Source organism: Falco biarmicus, chromosome 8, assembly GCF_023638135.1.
Source record: "Falco biarmicus isolate bFalBia1 chromosome 8, bFalBia1.pri, whole genome shotgun sequence".
NCBI classification, from domain to species: domain Eukaryota; kingdom Metazoa; phylum Chordata; class Aves; order Falconiformes; family Falconidae; genus Falco; species Falco biarmicus.
This window is the reverse complement of record NC_079295.1, coordinates 21,229,443-21,246,029: the sequence shown is the minus strand read 5'-3', so window position 1 is coordinate 21,246,029 and position 16,587 is coordinate 21,229,443. Positions and strand designations below refer to the sequence as shown.

General features: G+C 39.0%; 2 protein-coding genes across 18 annotated transcripts in view; one reads left to right on the top strand and one right to left on the bottom strand.

The window, feature by feature from the left end:
• ITGA6 (integrin subunit alpha 6) overlaps positions 1 to 12,157 on the top strand; it is a 45,094-nt gene extending 32,937 nt beyond the window's left edge. For 5 of the 6 annotated variants that reach the window (XM_056350056.1, XM_056350059.1, XM_056350054.1 and 2 more), the window contains 13 exons: positions 158 to 313; positions 1,037 to 1,152; positions 2,066 to 2,255; positions 2,340 to 2,423; positions 2,621 to 2,700; positions 2,850 to 2,927; positions 3,033 to 3,135; positions 4,242 to 4,415; positions 5,635 to 5,733; positions 6,086 to 6,196; positions 6,280 to 6,378; positions 6,716 to 6,841; positions 10,079 to 12,157. In XM_056350056.1, coding sequence (XP_056206031.1) covers positions 158 to 313; positions 1,037 to 1,152; positions 2,066 to 2,255; positions 2,340 to 2,423; positions 2,621 to 2,700; positions 2,850 to 2,927; positions 3,033 to 3,135; positions 4,242 to 4,415; positions 5,635 to 5,733; positions 6,086 to 6,196; positions 6,280 to 6,378; positions 6,716 to 6,841; positions 10,079 to 10,237 — 1,575 coding nt within the window. In that variant the 3' untranslated portion in view covers positions 10,238 to 12,157. Of the gene's footprint in view, positions 1 to 157; positions 314 to 1,036; positions 1,153 to 2,065; positions 2,256 to 2,339; positions 2,424 to 2,620; positions 2,701 to 2,849; positions 2,928 to 3,032; positions 3,136 to 4,241; positions 4,416 to 5,634; positions 5,734 to 6,085; positions 6,197 to 6,279; positions 6,379 to 6,715; positions 6,842 to 8,308; positions 8,439 to 10,078 lie in introns of all 6 variants that reach the window. The other variant, XM_056350055.1, reaches the window with a different exon arrangement.
• The window catches only part of LOC130154198 (translation initiation factor IF-2-like), a 31,716-nt gene that overhangs the window by 13,228 nt on the left and 1,901 nt on the right, over positions 1 to 16,587 (bottom strand). For 5 of the 12 annotated variants that reach the window (XR_008823637.1, XR_008823635.1, XR_008823633.1 and 2 more), the window contains exons 2-3: positions 11,342 to 11,398; positions 9,974 to 10,183 (exon numbers count right to left, since the gene is read on the bottom strand). Coding sequence is in view for 1 of the 12 variants with exons in the window: in XM_056350063.1 (XP_056206038.1) it covers positions 11,338 to 11,398 (61 nt within the window). In the remaining 11 variants the exon portion in view is untranslated. Of the gene's footprint in view, positions 1 to 3,149; positions 3,762 to 6,604; positions 6,735 to 9,973; positions 10,184 to 11,259; positions 11,399 to 13,300; positions 13,551 to 14,546; positions 14,649 to 16,587 lie in introns of those variants that run through there. The other 7 variants (XR_008823629.1, XR_008823631.1, XR_008823630.1 and 4 more) reach the window with 7 other exon arrangements.

The window sequence follows — 16,587 nt, the reverse complement described above, 5'->3', positions numbered from 1 at the left end:
CATTTCTATATAGTGAATGGTTTTAATACTGCAAAATGTAGCAAAAAAGACTTTTTGCTTTATTGCTTGTTCTAAAATCTGTATCAAAAGCTAGTCTTTGTGCTGTTTTTCTTCTCTGGACTGTACACTAACTGTGTCATTTAAAATATTTTAACAGGAAAAAATTAAAGATAAGCTACGCCCTATTCCAGTATCAGTCAGTGTTAAAGTTGCTGGCCTGGAGTCTAGCTCACCTTCCACACGAAAAGAGAGAGCCCTTCCGGATCTTATACCAATTCTAAATTCAAATGAATCTGAAACAAAGACCACAAAAGTAAGCCTTTGATATCACATTTTCCCATAAATCTGCACGTTGTTACATCACTGAATTTTAAAGACTGTAGAAAGCTAAATTATGACCGAAGGAAATACCTGGGGTGGCGCTGGACTTGTAACTACTGGCTTAGATTTTGTATTTTGTTTAGGAACTTGTTACAAAATTTTAGGAACTAGATCCTGTTTCTTTTGCAACAAAAGTGAAGATGGTATAGCTGCTAGTTTTTTTTTCCTCTGCCCAACAAGTTTAGGAGGGAATGGACTTTGGCCATCATCTCCTGCTGTGAACACTTGCCCCACATGACAAAATAATGCACAGTCTAATTCTTCCATGCTTAGGATGCTGCGTAACAGTGTTAGAGCTCTGCAGCAGTGAAGTAAAAGAGAAGGAATATCTCAGGTAAAAGATCTCATTTCCTCAATGCTCATTGAAGAATCAGCCTTAAGGATGTTTTTCCTCATTAGAAGTGTACCTCTCACTTAGAATTATCTAACTTTGCCCTTGAGTCACATTTAAAGTTCTAAATTACCAGCTTCAAGGGCTGTGTCTTACAAAGGAAAACTCTATTGACAGTCAAGAAGTAGAGTCAGGTTAAAATCTTACTCTACCCAGGAAAGCATCTCCCGGTTCCCTGTAGATGCTTTATGCAGTGCACATCAGAAATCTTGTTCTAAGCTAGTATCATGTGGCATGCAGTAAAAGTCCTTTGGTTTTATTTAGGTGGAGTTCTTAAAAGAAGGATGTGGAGAAGACAATGAATGTCACAGCAATCTGAAACTTCAGTACCGGTTTTGCGCTAGAGAAGGAAACGAAGACAGGTTTACTTATTTACCGATGTAAGCCTTGATTAATGCATTGCTAAAATTCCAGTTATGAACAAGTGCCTAAAAGAACTTTTAGGAGAGGATTTTGGGAGGTAGAGCAGCTTTGTTCCGTTAGTCTGGCAAACACAGCCCTGTGTAGTAGTAGTGCTGGTCTGTCAGGGTGAGGAGGGTGGGGGAATGGGGATGAGCTTGGTGGCTAAGAGTCAAAGGGATACAAAGTTGGCACAACTGTGCAGCTGTGGGCTAAAAGTTAGAAAAAAGGTTTCTAACCGCTGGAAAAATAAGATTCTAAACCAGCCTTGCAAGTAGTCTGTCTGCAATACTGTTAACTATTTTCGAGATGAAATTCGATTGTATGACAACATGATATACTTATAGTCTGGTAGCCTGAGACAAGCAGTTACAGAGAAGGGAACAGAGAAATCAATTCATCATAATGCACACCTAACACCCTGCTGCATCCCTCCCCCCGGATGGCTAGTGAAATGAGAAAAGAGGTGTAAAACAAACAAAAGGAAGTGAGGTGACTGACTGTTGACGGTCACCTTTAGCAGTGAGTGCCACAACCTGACTCGGAAGCCAAAACCACGTATACCTTACAAGAAAAAGTAGATCAGTAGATTTATTCAGAGAAAATTCATGCTATTAAACATAAGTCAGATGCAAGTGGCCTTTCAGAAACACTATGAACTCTTGATTACTCGAGGAGTGTACCAGTTTGTTCCATCCTGTCAACTTCGGGTCACTTTCAGAGACAAAATACTGGTCTGGGAAAAAAACCCTATGACCATTCATGTGTTTGTGGTCTTACAGTAGCTCTTCCCTCATAGAGGGAATTGTATTTGGATAAACCATAGTGAGAAGCAAACTTTCATACGTGTTTGTTTTCCTAATGCACGCAACCTTGTATACTCCATTTCTGCAGTGAAAACGGCATGCCAGTGCTCGTGCTGAAAGATCAGAAGGATATCGCCCTGGAAATAACGGTGACAAACAGTCCATCTGATGCAAAGAATCCACAAAAAGATGGTGAAGATGCGTATGAAGCTAAACTAATTGCAACTTTTCCAGACAGTCTGACATATTCTGCATTCAGGGAGATGAGAGGTTATCCTGTAAGTATTTTTAAGAGAAAAGAGGTTCAATTTTTAAAATATTTTCAGCATATTTTTACTTCTAAATGTATTCTGTTTAATCAGGAGAAACAGCTAACATGTGGTGCTAACCAGAATGGTTCTCAAGCAGAGTGTGAACTTGGAAATCCTTTCAAAAGAAATTCCAATGTAAGTTGCACCTGTTTTACTCAAGCTATACAATCCTGATTGCATGTGTCCAAAGTTTCTGTGTGTCATACCTGGAAATTTGATTTGGATATGTCCTTTTAACTCTAGAGCTTGATGGTGTATTTCTTACAGTATTGCATGTATTAATATATTTTATAAAATTTTTACATATTTCATGGATATTCTTTCTTGTCTAGGTAACCTTTTATCTGATCTTAAGTACCAGTAAAGTTAATGTTGATACAACAGACTTGGACATTAATTTGAAGTTGGAAACGTAAGTTTTCTTTGTGTGTGCACGCTACGTTTTTATATACAGTTGTACACATTTTGAATTACCATGTTTGGTTCGCAAAAGCAATTTCACGGTAAAGTGGAAACTGCTGAATTTGTAAAATAAACAGCATTGTTTCCTTTTCCTTGTAGAACAAGCACTCAAGTTAATTCAACTCCAATTACAGCTAGTGCTAAAGTGGTTCTTGAATTGCTTTTATCACTTGCTGGGTAAGTGTTGATAGCGTAACAAACGGGGGGGGGCTGGGGATGACAGTTTTACTGCAGATTTCATTAAAATCTGATTTTTCTCCTTCCCCACCCCCAACGGAAAAGAGTGGCTAAGCCTTCTCAGGTATATTTTGGAGGTGACATCGTTGGTGAGAGTGCTATGAAATCTGAAGATAATATTGGAAACCTCATAGAGTATGAATTCAGAGTGAGTAGTCTAGATTAATGTCAACAGCTGCTTTTAATCAAATGAACAGCTTCTCTCTTTAGGCATACAAATACTTGGAAAAGTTGCTGGATTTGAAATTGGCTTTTCTTGTCCCCAAATCCTGACTTCCTGATCAGAATATGTAGTCTAACTGCAGAACAGAGCTTCTTTAGGCCTTGATGTTTTCCAGTCCTGTGTTGAGGAAGTGTCCTGAGGCTGGCTGTACGCATTTTTCCAGAGCAGTTCGTGCACTCAGCCATGCAGCACAAACCCCCGTGCAGGCAGGGAACAAAACTTCAACCCAGAAGCCTGTCTGTGGCATGTCCTGGTGTGAGCTGATGCACACAGGCAGGGAGTGTACGTGCTTACTGCATGCAGGACTGAGCAGGTACAAGATGACACTGCAGGAGCCACTGTGAATGTGTAGGTCTGTTGCACTCTTTTGGTCTTCCGCCTCACAAATAAATCAAGAAGGCTGAGAGAGACGGTTTTGGTTCTGCAAAAACTGTTTATCAGCAAGAGAGTTGCTTTTTCTGCATCACTCACGCAAGCCCTGCTGTCTTTGTACATTGTAGCTTGTCAGGATTCATGTCCATCTCTTTCAGTCCTTCACTTCCTTCTGTTACCTGCATGCGTGTATTAAAGTAGACGCAGATAGAACATCTGTTTTAGAACTTGCTGTCATAAATGGTAATGCTAAGAAAGCAAAAAAATAGGTTGGGAAATAACTCCCGCGCTTTAGAAGAGCAAGAGCTGGTTATCTTTCTGTGCAGAGTTCCTCATAAACTTGCAATTTGCCTCTGTAACAGAATTATTTGTTAACTCTAAATTGGAGTTGTTGTTTCACATTAAGATACATTTCTAAAAATCAACAGCTTAGAAAGTTCACGTTAGACAATTTTAATACTTGCATGTTTAAACTCTACTTACTTGCTACCCAAGTGTGCTAGTTCCAGTATATGCTTTGCTTTATACTCCGTCAGCTGTCTTTCATCTGCCTGTTACCAGTGTGGGCTTAAAACTTGCCCAAGTCAGTAACCGTTTCAATCAAGAAGAGATTATCTTTAAAAAGTATTTCAGAGTTTAAAGAATGTTTGTTTTAACAGGTAACTAACTTGGGCAGACCACTGAAAACATTTGGTACTGCTTCCCTGGACATCCAGTGGCCAAAAGAAATTAGTAATGGCAAATGGCTGCTCTATTTGATGAAAATAGATTCCAAAGGCTTGGAAAAAGTCTCCTGTCAACCCGAGAAGGAAATCAATAGTTTGCGTGTTGCGGTACGTTACCCTCTCTTCTGTTTATGAATTAGTACAACATGAAGGCACTGCAGCATGGGATAGCAGGGTGGAAGAGCTTGCCTCCAGTTGGGTTTTGGGTTTTTTTTTGATTTTTTGTCTTAAGCAGCTCATAAGCTCAATACATGAGCAATGTGTCAAGTGTTAAACTTATCAGGAGACTTAGTAACAGTTAATGAAGGTAATATGCTGAAATGGAGGTGCTGTATCATGGTGACTCTTTTTGCAGTGGGCACTGCTGTCATATGCTCTTACAGGATGACGCTGCTGATTGCTTTAACAAATTTCATCAGCATTATTGAAATCTGATCGAATTCTTACACAGAAGACAATGAACAACAGTAAACATCTCCCCAGCCTGGGTGAATTCCATGTACTTTTTTGAAGAGAAGGGGCTTGCACTTAAATTTACTTATTTATAACAAATACAAGAAAAGGAATTTCTGAAGCAAGTTTCATAGCCCTTCATTGTGCCTATCTAGCAAATTTTTTTTCCTAAACCCTAAGCCAGGGGTCCTCAAAGTACGGCCCACGGGCCCGATACGGCCCCCCAGGGTCCTCAGTCCGGCCCCCGGTATTGACAGAACCCCCCACCCCCCCCCGCCGGGGGTTGGGGGGGAAACCAAGCAGCCGCAGATGACTGCCTGCCACTGCGTCCGCGCGCCGGCCCCCTGGTTAAAAGGTTTGAGGACCCCTGCCCTAAGCCTTTCTTGTCTTTTTTTTTTTCCTTCATATAATGTTAAGATTATGATTTTCACCATTAAAACTGCAGGCACACAAACCCATTCTTGTTAGATCACTGCATTAGTTAGAAAAATTTTCAGCAAGTGTAATTAAATGTTAAAAAAACATGCACATATCTCAGCACAATCTTACTTATAGCACAGTAACATTAATAACCTTTATATAGAACAACAGTGGAAATAACATTGAAAGCTTTATAAATCTAAAACCTTCTTGACCTATTAAAGAACGTAGTCAGTTGACCTTTCTTTAGGTAATCTCAAATTCTAGTAATTGTCCTGAATATACCATTAGAAGTGAATGTAGACAAGTATGGATATAGAATGATGGCACTCATGTGCTGATCACGGAACAAGAAAACACTGCTGATATCTGTGCTTGCAAGGGGTAAGAATGAAGAGATACTTACGATAAACTACTAAAACTCTTCTTACTCTTACTTTTTTCTTCTTTTTAGGAATCCCATAATTCAAGAAGGAAGCGTGAGGTTGCAGAGAGGCAGATTACAGATGGCAAGACATTTTCTTTATTCTCAGAAAGGAAATACAAAACCTTGGTAAGCGTATTACACTGAGTAGTCTCGTCAGATACCTCCCACTGCACTTGTAAGAGGGCTTTTCTCAGTTTGACAGGGTGCAAGAAGGTATCTCTCTGCTTTGTTTTCATCTTAAATTCAAGTATCGACACTTCTAAAATTTGACCGCTTAGAGTATCTACTGGTAAGAGAGAAATAGGAAAGAATTTATGTATCGTTACCTACATAAAATTTTCCTATTGCTGTCAGCAGGAACAGATGTTGGTTCTTGCACGTAAATGTGACGCATATAACCCAGTTTTTAATCTCAGTGTTTTAAAAAACGGTTTGTGAGGATGTGCTTTTATTTACATGTAGAAAATTGTAATTGCAGGACTGCAATGTGAATGCACGCTGTGTGGACATAAAATGTCCCCTGAAGGGTTTAGACAGCAAGGCATCTATCGTGCTGCGTTCCAGGCTGTGGAACAGTACTTTCTTAGAAGTAAGTCCTCTTACCCGCCATTTTTGGAAGGTTGGAGTTCTTTCCTGTTCTGTGTCTAATGTCCGTATCTTATTTTGGAACAGGAATACTCCAAAATGAACTACCTGGACGTTGTTGTTAGGGCTTCGATTAGTGTTCCTGCTGCAGCTAAGAATGTTAAACTCACAAATGAAGCTGCTCAGGTAAGTTGAACGTTTAATGCTAACCATGTTGTGGGTGTGATGTTTCCAGCTTATCTCAAAGGGTGGTGGGGGGAAGGGAACCCAAAACATTTTAAAACAACAGTAGCTAAATGTTTAGCTGAGTTTTGAATTATTATTTTTACCTTTCAATTGGGTTGGGAAAATTCACTGCCATATTGAAATGATACCAGTAGGAACTTTTTCTTCAAAAACATACTGTAGATGAGAGAAGACATGTTGTTAGATAAGAGATTAAGATTGTATAAATTGTCCTTCCTATTAAACACGGATGCCTCTGAAGTGCTCCTCCCATCCTCATGTATCTTCTCTCCTTTAGGTGCGTGTTACTGTCTTTCCTGCAAAACCAGTAGCACTTTATACAGGAGTACCTTGGTGGATCATCTCGGTGGCTATTTTTGCTGGAATACTGATGCTTGCACTGTTGGTGTTCTTACTATGGAAGGTGAGCTTTTATTTGTCTGGCTATTTTTTATTTCCTTGTCTACAACTGACAAGACAGCAGACTAATTAAGCCAATTATTTATTTTGGTTTGTATTTGGGACTAAAAATAGAGCAAATTTGCCCAAGCCATACGTTACCTTTATCTGTTTCTCAGTTTTGCAACATTTGGAATGAAAATGGTTATATGGGAAGACTTGTTACGAAATTTTTCTGTTTTCACATCCTAAAAAGGAAGTACTTGAGCTCCGAGCAAAACTCAGGACAAGTGTGTGGAGACCATAGTTAATTTGATACAGATGAGTACAGCTAACGGGCTTCTGCAGTTAGGTGTAAAACTTCACGTGAAATATCTACAAATGTTAGCAGGGCTTTGTTCTCATAACAATAGGAATACCATTAAGCTGACAGTAGATTAAGTAAAATAACCAGAAGGTGCAGAAATAATATGTAGCCAGGTGTCTTGGTGAATTTCTGTAGCATCGGCTTTCTATCTTAGAAACCCTAAAGGAGTATGTGTGTATAACAAAAGGTTAGCAATTTCCAAAAGGGAAAAAAAAAAATAATCAAGTACCTATTTTTCTAACTACTTTTGTTGGCATTTTTACAACTAATTATGGTTCCAAGTATAACAGGGCAGTCCTTTTAGTCTTAGTTTTTACAGGCATAGGCAGTTAGTATTTGCTGTTATGGGATAGCAGAACGTTAGTAAGAAGGAAGAGGTGAAGAAGAATATCCTATCTAGCACTTTCTTCTGGCGAAAGGACAGCAGTTAGCTTTGCTGAGGAGCTACTATTTGCTGCAGGTGACTTTTCACAGGATAGTTCAGACTTATTTTCTAATAAATGCCCAGCCCCTGCTGCAGATCTTCCTTGATTAATAAATACTTCAGGTGGGCTCGTAGGTTATATAACTGCTGCTGTTTTACTGCACATGAAAATACATTTTTCGCACATGTAAAATGTGTGTAAAATGCTTCTTTTGATGACAAACACTGTGCCATCTTACAAAGGACAAATACAGTACTTCAACATCAGTTAAATGATCGGTTTAAGACAAATGCGTGTGTTGTACATGTCAAAGCAGTACTAATTTTGGTTCTACCCTATGTTTTTGTCTATCCTGTGCACCACTCCACAAACAGGATTCCTTTTAGACTTCTTTTTGCTCTTCACAGCCAGCTTTAATTCCTGTGTACATACTTGATAGTAACTTTTCTTTAAAAGATTTATTAAAATTTTATCAAAACGCCTCTAAAATAGTATCATTTACCTCAGGTTACTCTATTATTTTACAGATTGAGTTAGTCCAAGAAGTTCTCAGATCTAGAAACAGCTGAGTTCTTGTGATTTTTTTTTTTTTTCCCTGTGAAGGGATAATGGGAAGACAGTTCACAGACTTAAGTCAGTTTTAATAGGTTTGACTTCTTCCAGTCCAGAAAAATTGACTAAATACCTTGCTTCCTTGTAGTGTGGTTTCTTCAAGAGAAATAAGAAAGATCATTACGATGCCACATATCACAAGGCTGAGATCCATGCTCAGCCATCTGATAAAGAGAGGCTTACTTCTGATGCATAGTATTGATCTACTGCTGTAATTGGTAATTGATGATTTTTTTTTAATTTTTAGCTGTGGCACATGCTATGGTTGCGGTGGCTAATGAAGCAGCTTTTACTGCATATGTTCTATTAACATTTGGATTCCAAACTATCATACTTGCTTGCTCATTCTGTCGATAGATTTTTAGCTTTTGGTGCACGAGAACAAACACAGACGCATTTACCTTGGTCTAAAAAGCTTCTTGTCTATTTCTTTAGAAGACATGTTGATCTGTTGCAATGGTTTTTGGTCTTTTTTTTGATTTATGTTTTAATAGTACAAGTAAGGTTTTAAGCTTGAGAGATGGTAATCAACACTGCAGAGTTAAGATTTAAAGCTAAGACTACATGGACGGTAAACTTGCTTTACTAACCTTCGGTGCATGCTAAAAGGTACATGTTGCTTCTAATGAAAGGGGTTTTCATAATGAGAATTTAATTGCTGTGGAAACATCTGTTTTCCTTCAATTCTAAGGTATTACTTTTCTAGGAACAGACTTTCCTCTGCTGAAGCTACTAGATGCATGATGATTTATGTTCCTAGCAACCTTTATTCAAGTTACTACATGCATGTACATTCTATTAATAAGTGATGCTTGGGACGAGGGAGTGGGGAAGAATTCTTAACTAAAACATGTCAAAACAGTGTTTAATGAAATCTTAACTAAGAGATGGCTAAAGATTTGGTCTATGCCTTGATGTAATTTTTTAAAAATTATATTTAAAAAAACCAACCCTGACCAACCAAACACAAAAATCCCACCACCCCAAATACTATGAACAAAACCTTGCCATTTCAGCCTCTTTTTTTTTTTTTTCTAGCAGTATCTAATGACAGCTGGATGGCACAATAATAAGCATGTAAACTGGAGTGTCTACCAGTCATCCTCTTTGTAACGCTGTGGCCATAACTCCATTTTTGTTTTAAAATTAATGTCAGTCCATTCCTCAATATTTAAAATCAGTTTTTACAGTAGCTTTCGATAAAAAAATTGCAGGGCACAGATAAGCTGTACTAGATTTCACGTAGGGAGACTTGTGTCATGGGACATTACACAACTTTCAAATTAGGTCTGGTTTTTATCCTACAGCAAACTAAGGAAGACTCATGTTCTAACGCTGCATGTGTAGTTAGTTCAGGTGACAGTAGTGGAGTTGGTGCTTTGAAAAACAAAGCCCTACTGTAACTTTTCTTGAAGGTCCTGGAAATCTTAGCTAAATCACGTTGCCATACAGGAAGACTGATTGAGGAGAAGCAAGCTTTTCTGAACTGTACCTACTTGTCTGTGTAGCATTAAATTCTCTTATTATGTGAATTAATAGCTTTGTAAGAAGACTTAAAAGACTTGTAAAACAAATTTAGAAAAGTTGGTGGAGGGAATATTTTTAAGGTATTAGATTACCACCAGATTGTCAGACTGTGCCATTTGTCTTTATTGGCTGCTGGAACAACTAATGTAGACCTGCTGACTCACATTTTTACAGCTACACAGGCTACGTTTTTGGCCTATGTTATTTTTGTCTTCGGTTTGCTTACTTGTACATCTGTCTGTGCAAAGGAAGAATTTACTGCCTCCCATAATTGTAGCAGCACTTTGGCAGCAAACTGAACCTAAACTGTTCTTTTTCTTCTTTGCCCCAGTGCGGGTTCTTCCAGCGTTCTAGGTACGAAGACAGTGTCCCCCGGTATCATGCTGTAAGAATTCGAAAAGAAGAGCGACAGCTCAAAGATGGGAAATGCAAAGACCTCGAGACAAAACAATGGTTCACAAAATGGAATGAAAACGAAAGTTATTCTTAGGGAAAAATTCTTTTCATCCACACAGTTCAGATAAACGTCCAGGTTTTCATTACTGGAATACCGATGGAGTTAAACCTATGAACACTATGGACATTGAGCATTTGATTGTAGATATTACTACTTGTATTGCGGCTTTTGTTTGCACAGTTAAAATTGCTTCAACAGACTTTATTTGCATTATTTAATTGCCAGACTGCCTCTTTCCACCTTCAAATCTAGCTCACGCTTCATAAGATACTCTGTTGATATGGGGTCTTTTCTGCAAAACCACTACAGCAGACCTTTTCAGTGATCCTAACCCTCTTCACAGGTATGCAAGGAATGCATGACTAAGGTCAAGACAGGTTCTCCATCCTTCCCTCAATCCATTATAAACACACAGTGGCCTTAACTTAACACTTTGTTCAAGTAAATCTGAAGACCTGCAAATCTACTTTAGTCATGAACTTTGCCTGCTGCAGTAGTTAGGGCTTAACGAGAAGCATCATCTTAAATTACATGTGCAATAGGTCATGTTGCTCAATATTACTTTTTTTTCCAGGATCAGACTGTGTGATTCTTGTTCACAGCAAATATACACAGGTGTTTTTTTTAAGAGAGGCTTGAATATTAGATGTACTTTTTGTATATATACATTTTAGTCATTTTTGTATTTATTTTTGTTATAAATCACTGTCTTTGACTAGCTGTTAGGCCAAAGACTTAACTGAACTTTCAAATCCACTGTGTTTTTGAACTTAAGAGTATAAGACCTGAGGCTTTCACTGCATTTTAATAAGTCACTGAAGGTGCCAATGCGTTCTAAAAATGTAAATATTTATTCCAGTGATGTGTATGTGGGCTTTTTATTCCTCGTACTTGTAACTTTATATAATAGAAATTATCAGGTCTTGTAACACAATTTGTATATTACTTCAGACTATTTAACGATTTGGACACCATACAGAAGTAGGATTTTTATACAGTTTTAACCTCACTGCAAGAAAGTGAGAGGTTCTCTGGAAACAGCTCTCCAGGTTCATAAGGACTTACTGTTTGGCAAAAGGCATTGACTACTGCAACTGTTACATAGCACTTGAAGGAGGCTCTAAATGCCTAACTTACCTTAATGATGGGGAGCGGAGTTGATCCATGTTGAGACTACTGAATCCTCTTGAATACCTGAATGTTGATAAAAGTAGAACCATAATGTTATGTTACAATAGTTACATTACTGATAAACACATCTGATAAAACTATTTAAAGAGTTTACTTTTTCACCCATGTTCTAAAGTGTTGGTACTATTTAAGAACAAAGACTTAGTTCACAATTGTTTATTCCATGTAAAACAAAATTCTGCTCAAAAAGTATGCACATTAATTGCTAGTAATTTGAACTATGCAAAAACCTCTTGGTACTTTTTCCCCCCCATAGGGTAAAAACCTGCTACGAGGGCAGTTGGCAACTGTTTTTACTACTAACTTTGAACATACCTTCTTGGAAGGCGTGGTCACCTAAAATGTTATCATTATAGAAAGTGCATTAATTTAATGACTCATCTGTCTGCTAAATAATCTTAGTATGCTGTGACCCTGATTTTATGAACACTTACACACGTATTTAGCTGTTACTCAGTTTTTGAGATTTTAGAATTCTGTCTTACTTGCTGAAAGGTTCAGCAGCTTCAGAAGCCAGGCTAATCAGGGGCTAAGACTAGTTTGACAAATAGCCTTGGATTTAAAAGCAGGTTTTGGCCTTCGCCTAAGAAGATGAACATCTTAACAGTTTTAAACTGAAAGTTCTTGAAAAATAAGTCATGTCACTGGTATACTTTTATCTTTTTTTTTTATATCAGCTAGCAATGCTACATCATTCCATGATTAGAAATTACCTGTGGATATTTGTATAGAAGTGTGAAATAAATTCTTTTTTTAATTAAACATTGGTTTGGTAATAGTGATTTATCATAATTAACTGAGCTAAGTTCACTAGAAGAGTAAGCTGAAAGTTGCAAGCTTTAACAAATTGTCTCATTCTCAATGCTGCCATAACTCTTGGTGTCCTCTGCCATGCAAAGGTAGGTAAGGCAGCTGCAGGAGCTGATGTGCCACCTCACTGAGCAGGCTCTTGGCTGCTTGTTGCAGTTTCCAGTGTTGGTAAGTCAGGCACGGAGTATGGCAGAGCAGGCTCTGGCAAACCAAGTGTCAGCTCCTGCCGTGGGGCAGAGCTACCCTCTCCCTCCACACTTCACTCACACTGCAGGCTCCCTTCAATGCAAGCAGTCTTCTAAAAGGCCCCCCCTGCCAGACAGGTGTGCCTGGAACTAGGGAAGATGGATGCAGCCCCCATAATTAGTCAAGGGCTTCACATATCTATCTATAGTTAGCGGTGCAAGTTTGATACTGACAGTCAATTACATTATTGCAGGGTCCAGCTTCAAGTCCATTAAAAAAACCCAAACCAAAAGGCAAAAAGATTTCCAGGGGGCGGGACGACCCAACAGTGAAAACTTGTGGCTTATCTCCATTTTTAAGATGTTGACCTTCACAGGATGCTTTGCTTGCCTTTGCTGAAAGGGAAGACCTTTTGCTACAACGAAGCCTGAAGGTAAGGGTTGACTGGACACATGCTTAGACCAGTGTTTGCTGTTGCAGCTGAGCAGCTTGTAGGGCTAGAACCAGAAGATGCTGCTAGATCTTGCAGAGCACGTCAAAGATGTGGACTCAACCTGCATTTATTAAACAGTTACACTAACTTGCATAGCTACACCCACAAACATTTGCCCACCACAAGACAAAGTAGGGACTGGGAGAAAAATAGCTGATCAGAAGAAGCATAGTACAATATAGTATGTTAGGTTTTATATATGCTCATATTACTATACACACCTAGTTAGTATGAGATGTTGTATATACTATATACACAGTAGTACAGTACTATACATAACAGTATATGTTTTATATATGTACATATACATATTAACATACCGTATTTGCTATATGCAGTGCGTGTATATATATAATCTACACAGACAAACTATATAACCTAACGTACATAAATGGAATGCTAGTAAACTGCAATACCTGCATATACGTTTAACTGTCACAGCACCGGAGAGAGATCTTAGGAGAGAAACTTTCAATATAAGGGACCATCACGGCATAGCTTCACTAACCTGTGCAGAAGTGATATGTGGAAGGAAGAAGAGACCGCGCAGGTTGCCTTGATGTATATGTCAGGAATCAACACGGAAGATGATAGTGGCACTGAAACGCCAGTCCGCATTCAGAGCGGCCACATTACAATGCTAACACAGTCACTGCAGCAGCATGCCTTAACCAAAATAAACACACACAGAACCAGAAAGCTGCCTAGGTACAAACAACTGAAGTGACTTCTCCCAGCACAGAGTAGGTGAGTGTCAGGAGGCAGCTGGACCCAGTGCTCTGAGCCAGCAGAGGCTCATGCACATGCTTTGGGTGGCCTGCCTGGCAGCATGTCGCTGTGTGACGAGAAGAATGCAGGCAGCGTATTTCCCTGTGTTGGCTGTGTAAGCAGTTGGTTCGGTTTTTATCCCAGCACTCTGGCATCTTTAAATCTCCATTTGTCTTCCCAGGCCCTGGATTCATAAGTAATACCATACACCTTTATAACCTTGTAAACTTTGCTGGAGTCTTAACCGTGATCCTTGTGAGAAAAACACTGCAACTCCTCACTCTGAGATACCACCACAGAAATTGGCCTTAATCCCCAGCCTGTGTGATACTGTGGTGGGGGTGGGGGACTGGCAGTTTGTGTTTTCCATACTTGAAGACAGTCACCTTTTGTCCTTCAATTTTTAGCTCCGCAGAATGGTTGTTTGCAAGCAGCACCTTTTCAGGGCCATACCTGCCTCAAAGAGCCTAGAAACCAGAGAACTGAGTTTTTAACAAGCTGAGGTGTCTGTGCTGCTGCTTACCTAACTATGGCAGAACAACATATATACCCCTGCTGCTCGCCATTGATGTACAGTGCCAGCCCTTCATTTCCTCTTATCTATCTCAGTGTCTTCAGAGGATAGGGAAGGAAAGGACAAAAAGAGTCAAATAATGTTGCCAGAAGCATGTGAAATAATACAACTGCTAAATTGATTAAAATAAATGTTTGTGGGATATTACTTGTTTTCTTGAAGCAGAGGGGACCAACAATTAACATTACAGAGCCAAGAAGCATATCATTGCCAACCAGCTTACAGGACAGCCTGTGACTGATTCTAGCTTAGCGAGGAAGAACAACTTAAAACCAGCCATCCTGGACCAGACCACAGTTCCACCTGAATCAGCATCCCACCTCCGACAATGGCCAACAGTTAAGTGGCATGATGGTGATCCTCTGCTGTTCCTGTTCCCACAAAAAGTTGGTGCTCAACTTCAGTAGCTAAGTGTATTTTTCCTATGGAAGAAAAAACCATCCATGGTAATCATTAAATGTCTTCCACTGCCTTCTGATCTTGAGTCACAAAGTTGTACATGGCAAAAATACACAAACTCCAAAGTTTAATTACCCATCTGTATGTTGAAATAACTACAATTTCATTAACTCTTACAGAACCCCCTCCATATTTTTTACCAACTTTGTTGCCCTTTTTATTTCTACTCCTGCAAAAGAGACCAAAGCCACATCAAACCAATGTAGCCCTGAGAATTTTCCAGCATAGTAAAAGCAGCTGAACTTGCTGACAAAAACCCAAGAACAATGAAAAGCCTTTGTGCTGAGTAAGTATACAAGCTGAAAAGAGACACAGATAGATGGACCAGATGACTGTGGAGGCATCATAGCAAAGCATATAAGCCACTAAAAAAAAAGAAGAGACAGTCTACAGATATCAGTACCTGGCAACCTAGGTTTTCTTCCTAATCTATGATGCACCTATTTTGGAGGAAAGGGAGGAAAAGAAAAAAAGCATGAGTACCCGCAGCAAGCAAGAATGGTGACTTCCAGTAAGGGGTTATTATGTATCACCTTAACAAACCAAGAAGTCTTTCTATGGAACACCCTGCAAGAATGCTATGCTTCCAATTATCTTGTTAAATCTTAAATTGGGGGGAAAAGAAAAAAAAAGTAGTAATTGCTTAGGTTAAAACTTAGGTTAAATGCTATGTTTTCAATTATCTCAAAGTCTGATTTGTCCCGTTTAAATTGTGGATCCAGTGTGTTATAATTTCAGGAACACCAATAAGCAGGAATATGAGTAGAAAAATGCCAAGTGACAAAAATAATACAGTTCTCCTTTTTGCTTTGCGTAAGAATTTACACAAATTGGCACATCAGAATTCCAGCTACCATCACACTGGATCAGATCAGAGTAAGCCCCCAGAAGATCATCAATGACAGAAACAGGTTTTAAAAAGGAAGGGGAGAAGGGAAGAGAGAAAGAGAATTCAAAACACTCTCCAATATTTTAACATAGATCAGTATCTGATCAGTAGTTTAAACAAGACCACGAAAATGCCTTTAGGTAAACAAAGAGGGTTTGTTCTGCTCAGAACACAACATTTAAATAATTATCCACAATTCTTTATCCACAGTTGCTTCTGTGACTGCTCATCCTGCATGACTTTCCCTAAAAGTGCTCGCCATTTACATTATTGAGAATGGGCTCTAGCTTACAAAGTGCTGTGACTTATCTAGCCTCTGAAAGCCTTTGCTACATCTGGCTGAGGACTGCTGTCCAAAAATAACTAGGCAGTAGGCCAGTTTTCAAGGCATGCCTGTAAGTTGAAACATCAGGCAATGAGACAGTAATGTACAAGCATAAAATATGAAGCCAATCCCGAGCCATTGTAAGAAATTGCAACAACTTACAAACACCCAACTTACTGCTTGTAGGCAGTGCTTTAAACTAGTGCTGGTTCACAACTGGTTTTATGCACAGCAGTTCTTAAGTAGGAGTCCCAAACTATTACAAACTTGAGCAGCGTAAGCTACTACTTGGTGCTTCTGGGAGTGGCATACAAGCAGCAATAAAGCAAAAATTGTCTGTAAACTGTATTTGTAGACTTGCAGAGCCAGATAAGCTGTTAGTTCACCCCATTGGCCACCATTCCCTGATCAGAACAGAACAAGCCAAAAAACAGGACAATTTTTTGACACAAGATGCAGGTACAGCCTGATTACAAACCAGATGACGCAGTCTAATCCTGAAACACAGTTTCATTCTTACCTATTATTGGTCCTTATATTATGTCACTGCTCAGAAAACTGCCTCTAGAGGTAGAATGAATCAATGTTTTCTGTATTTCAATAAAACAACAACAACAAAACCATTATAGTATCTTCATCTCTCTAATAGGAGGCTCCAAGCAATCCAACAAAGCACTGAACAGATTAG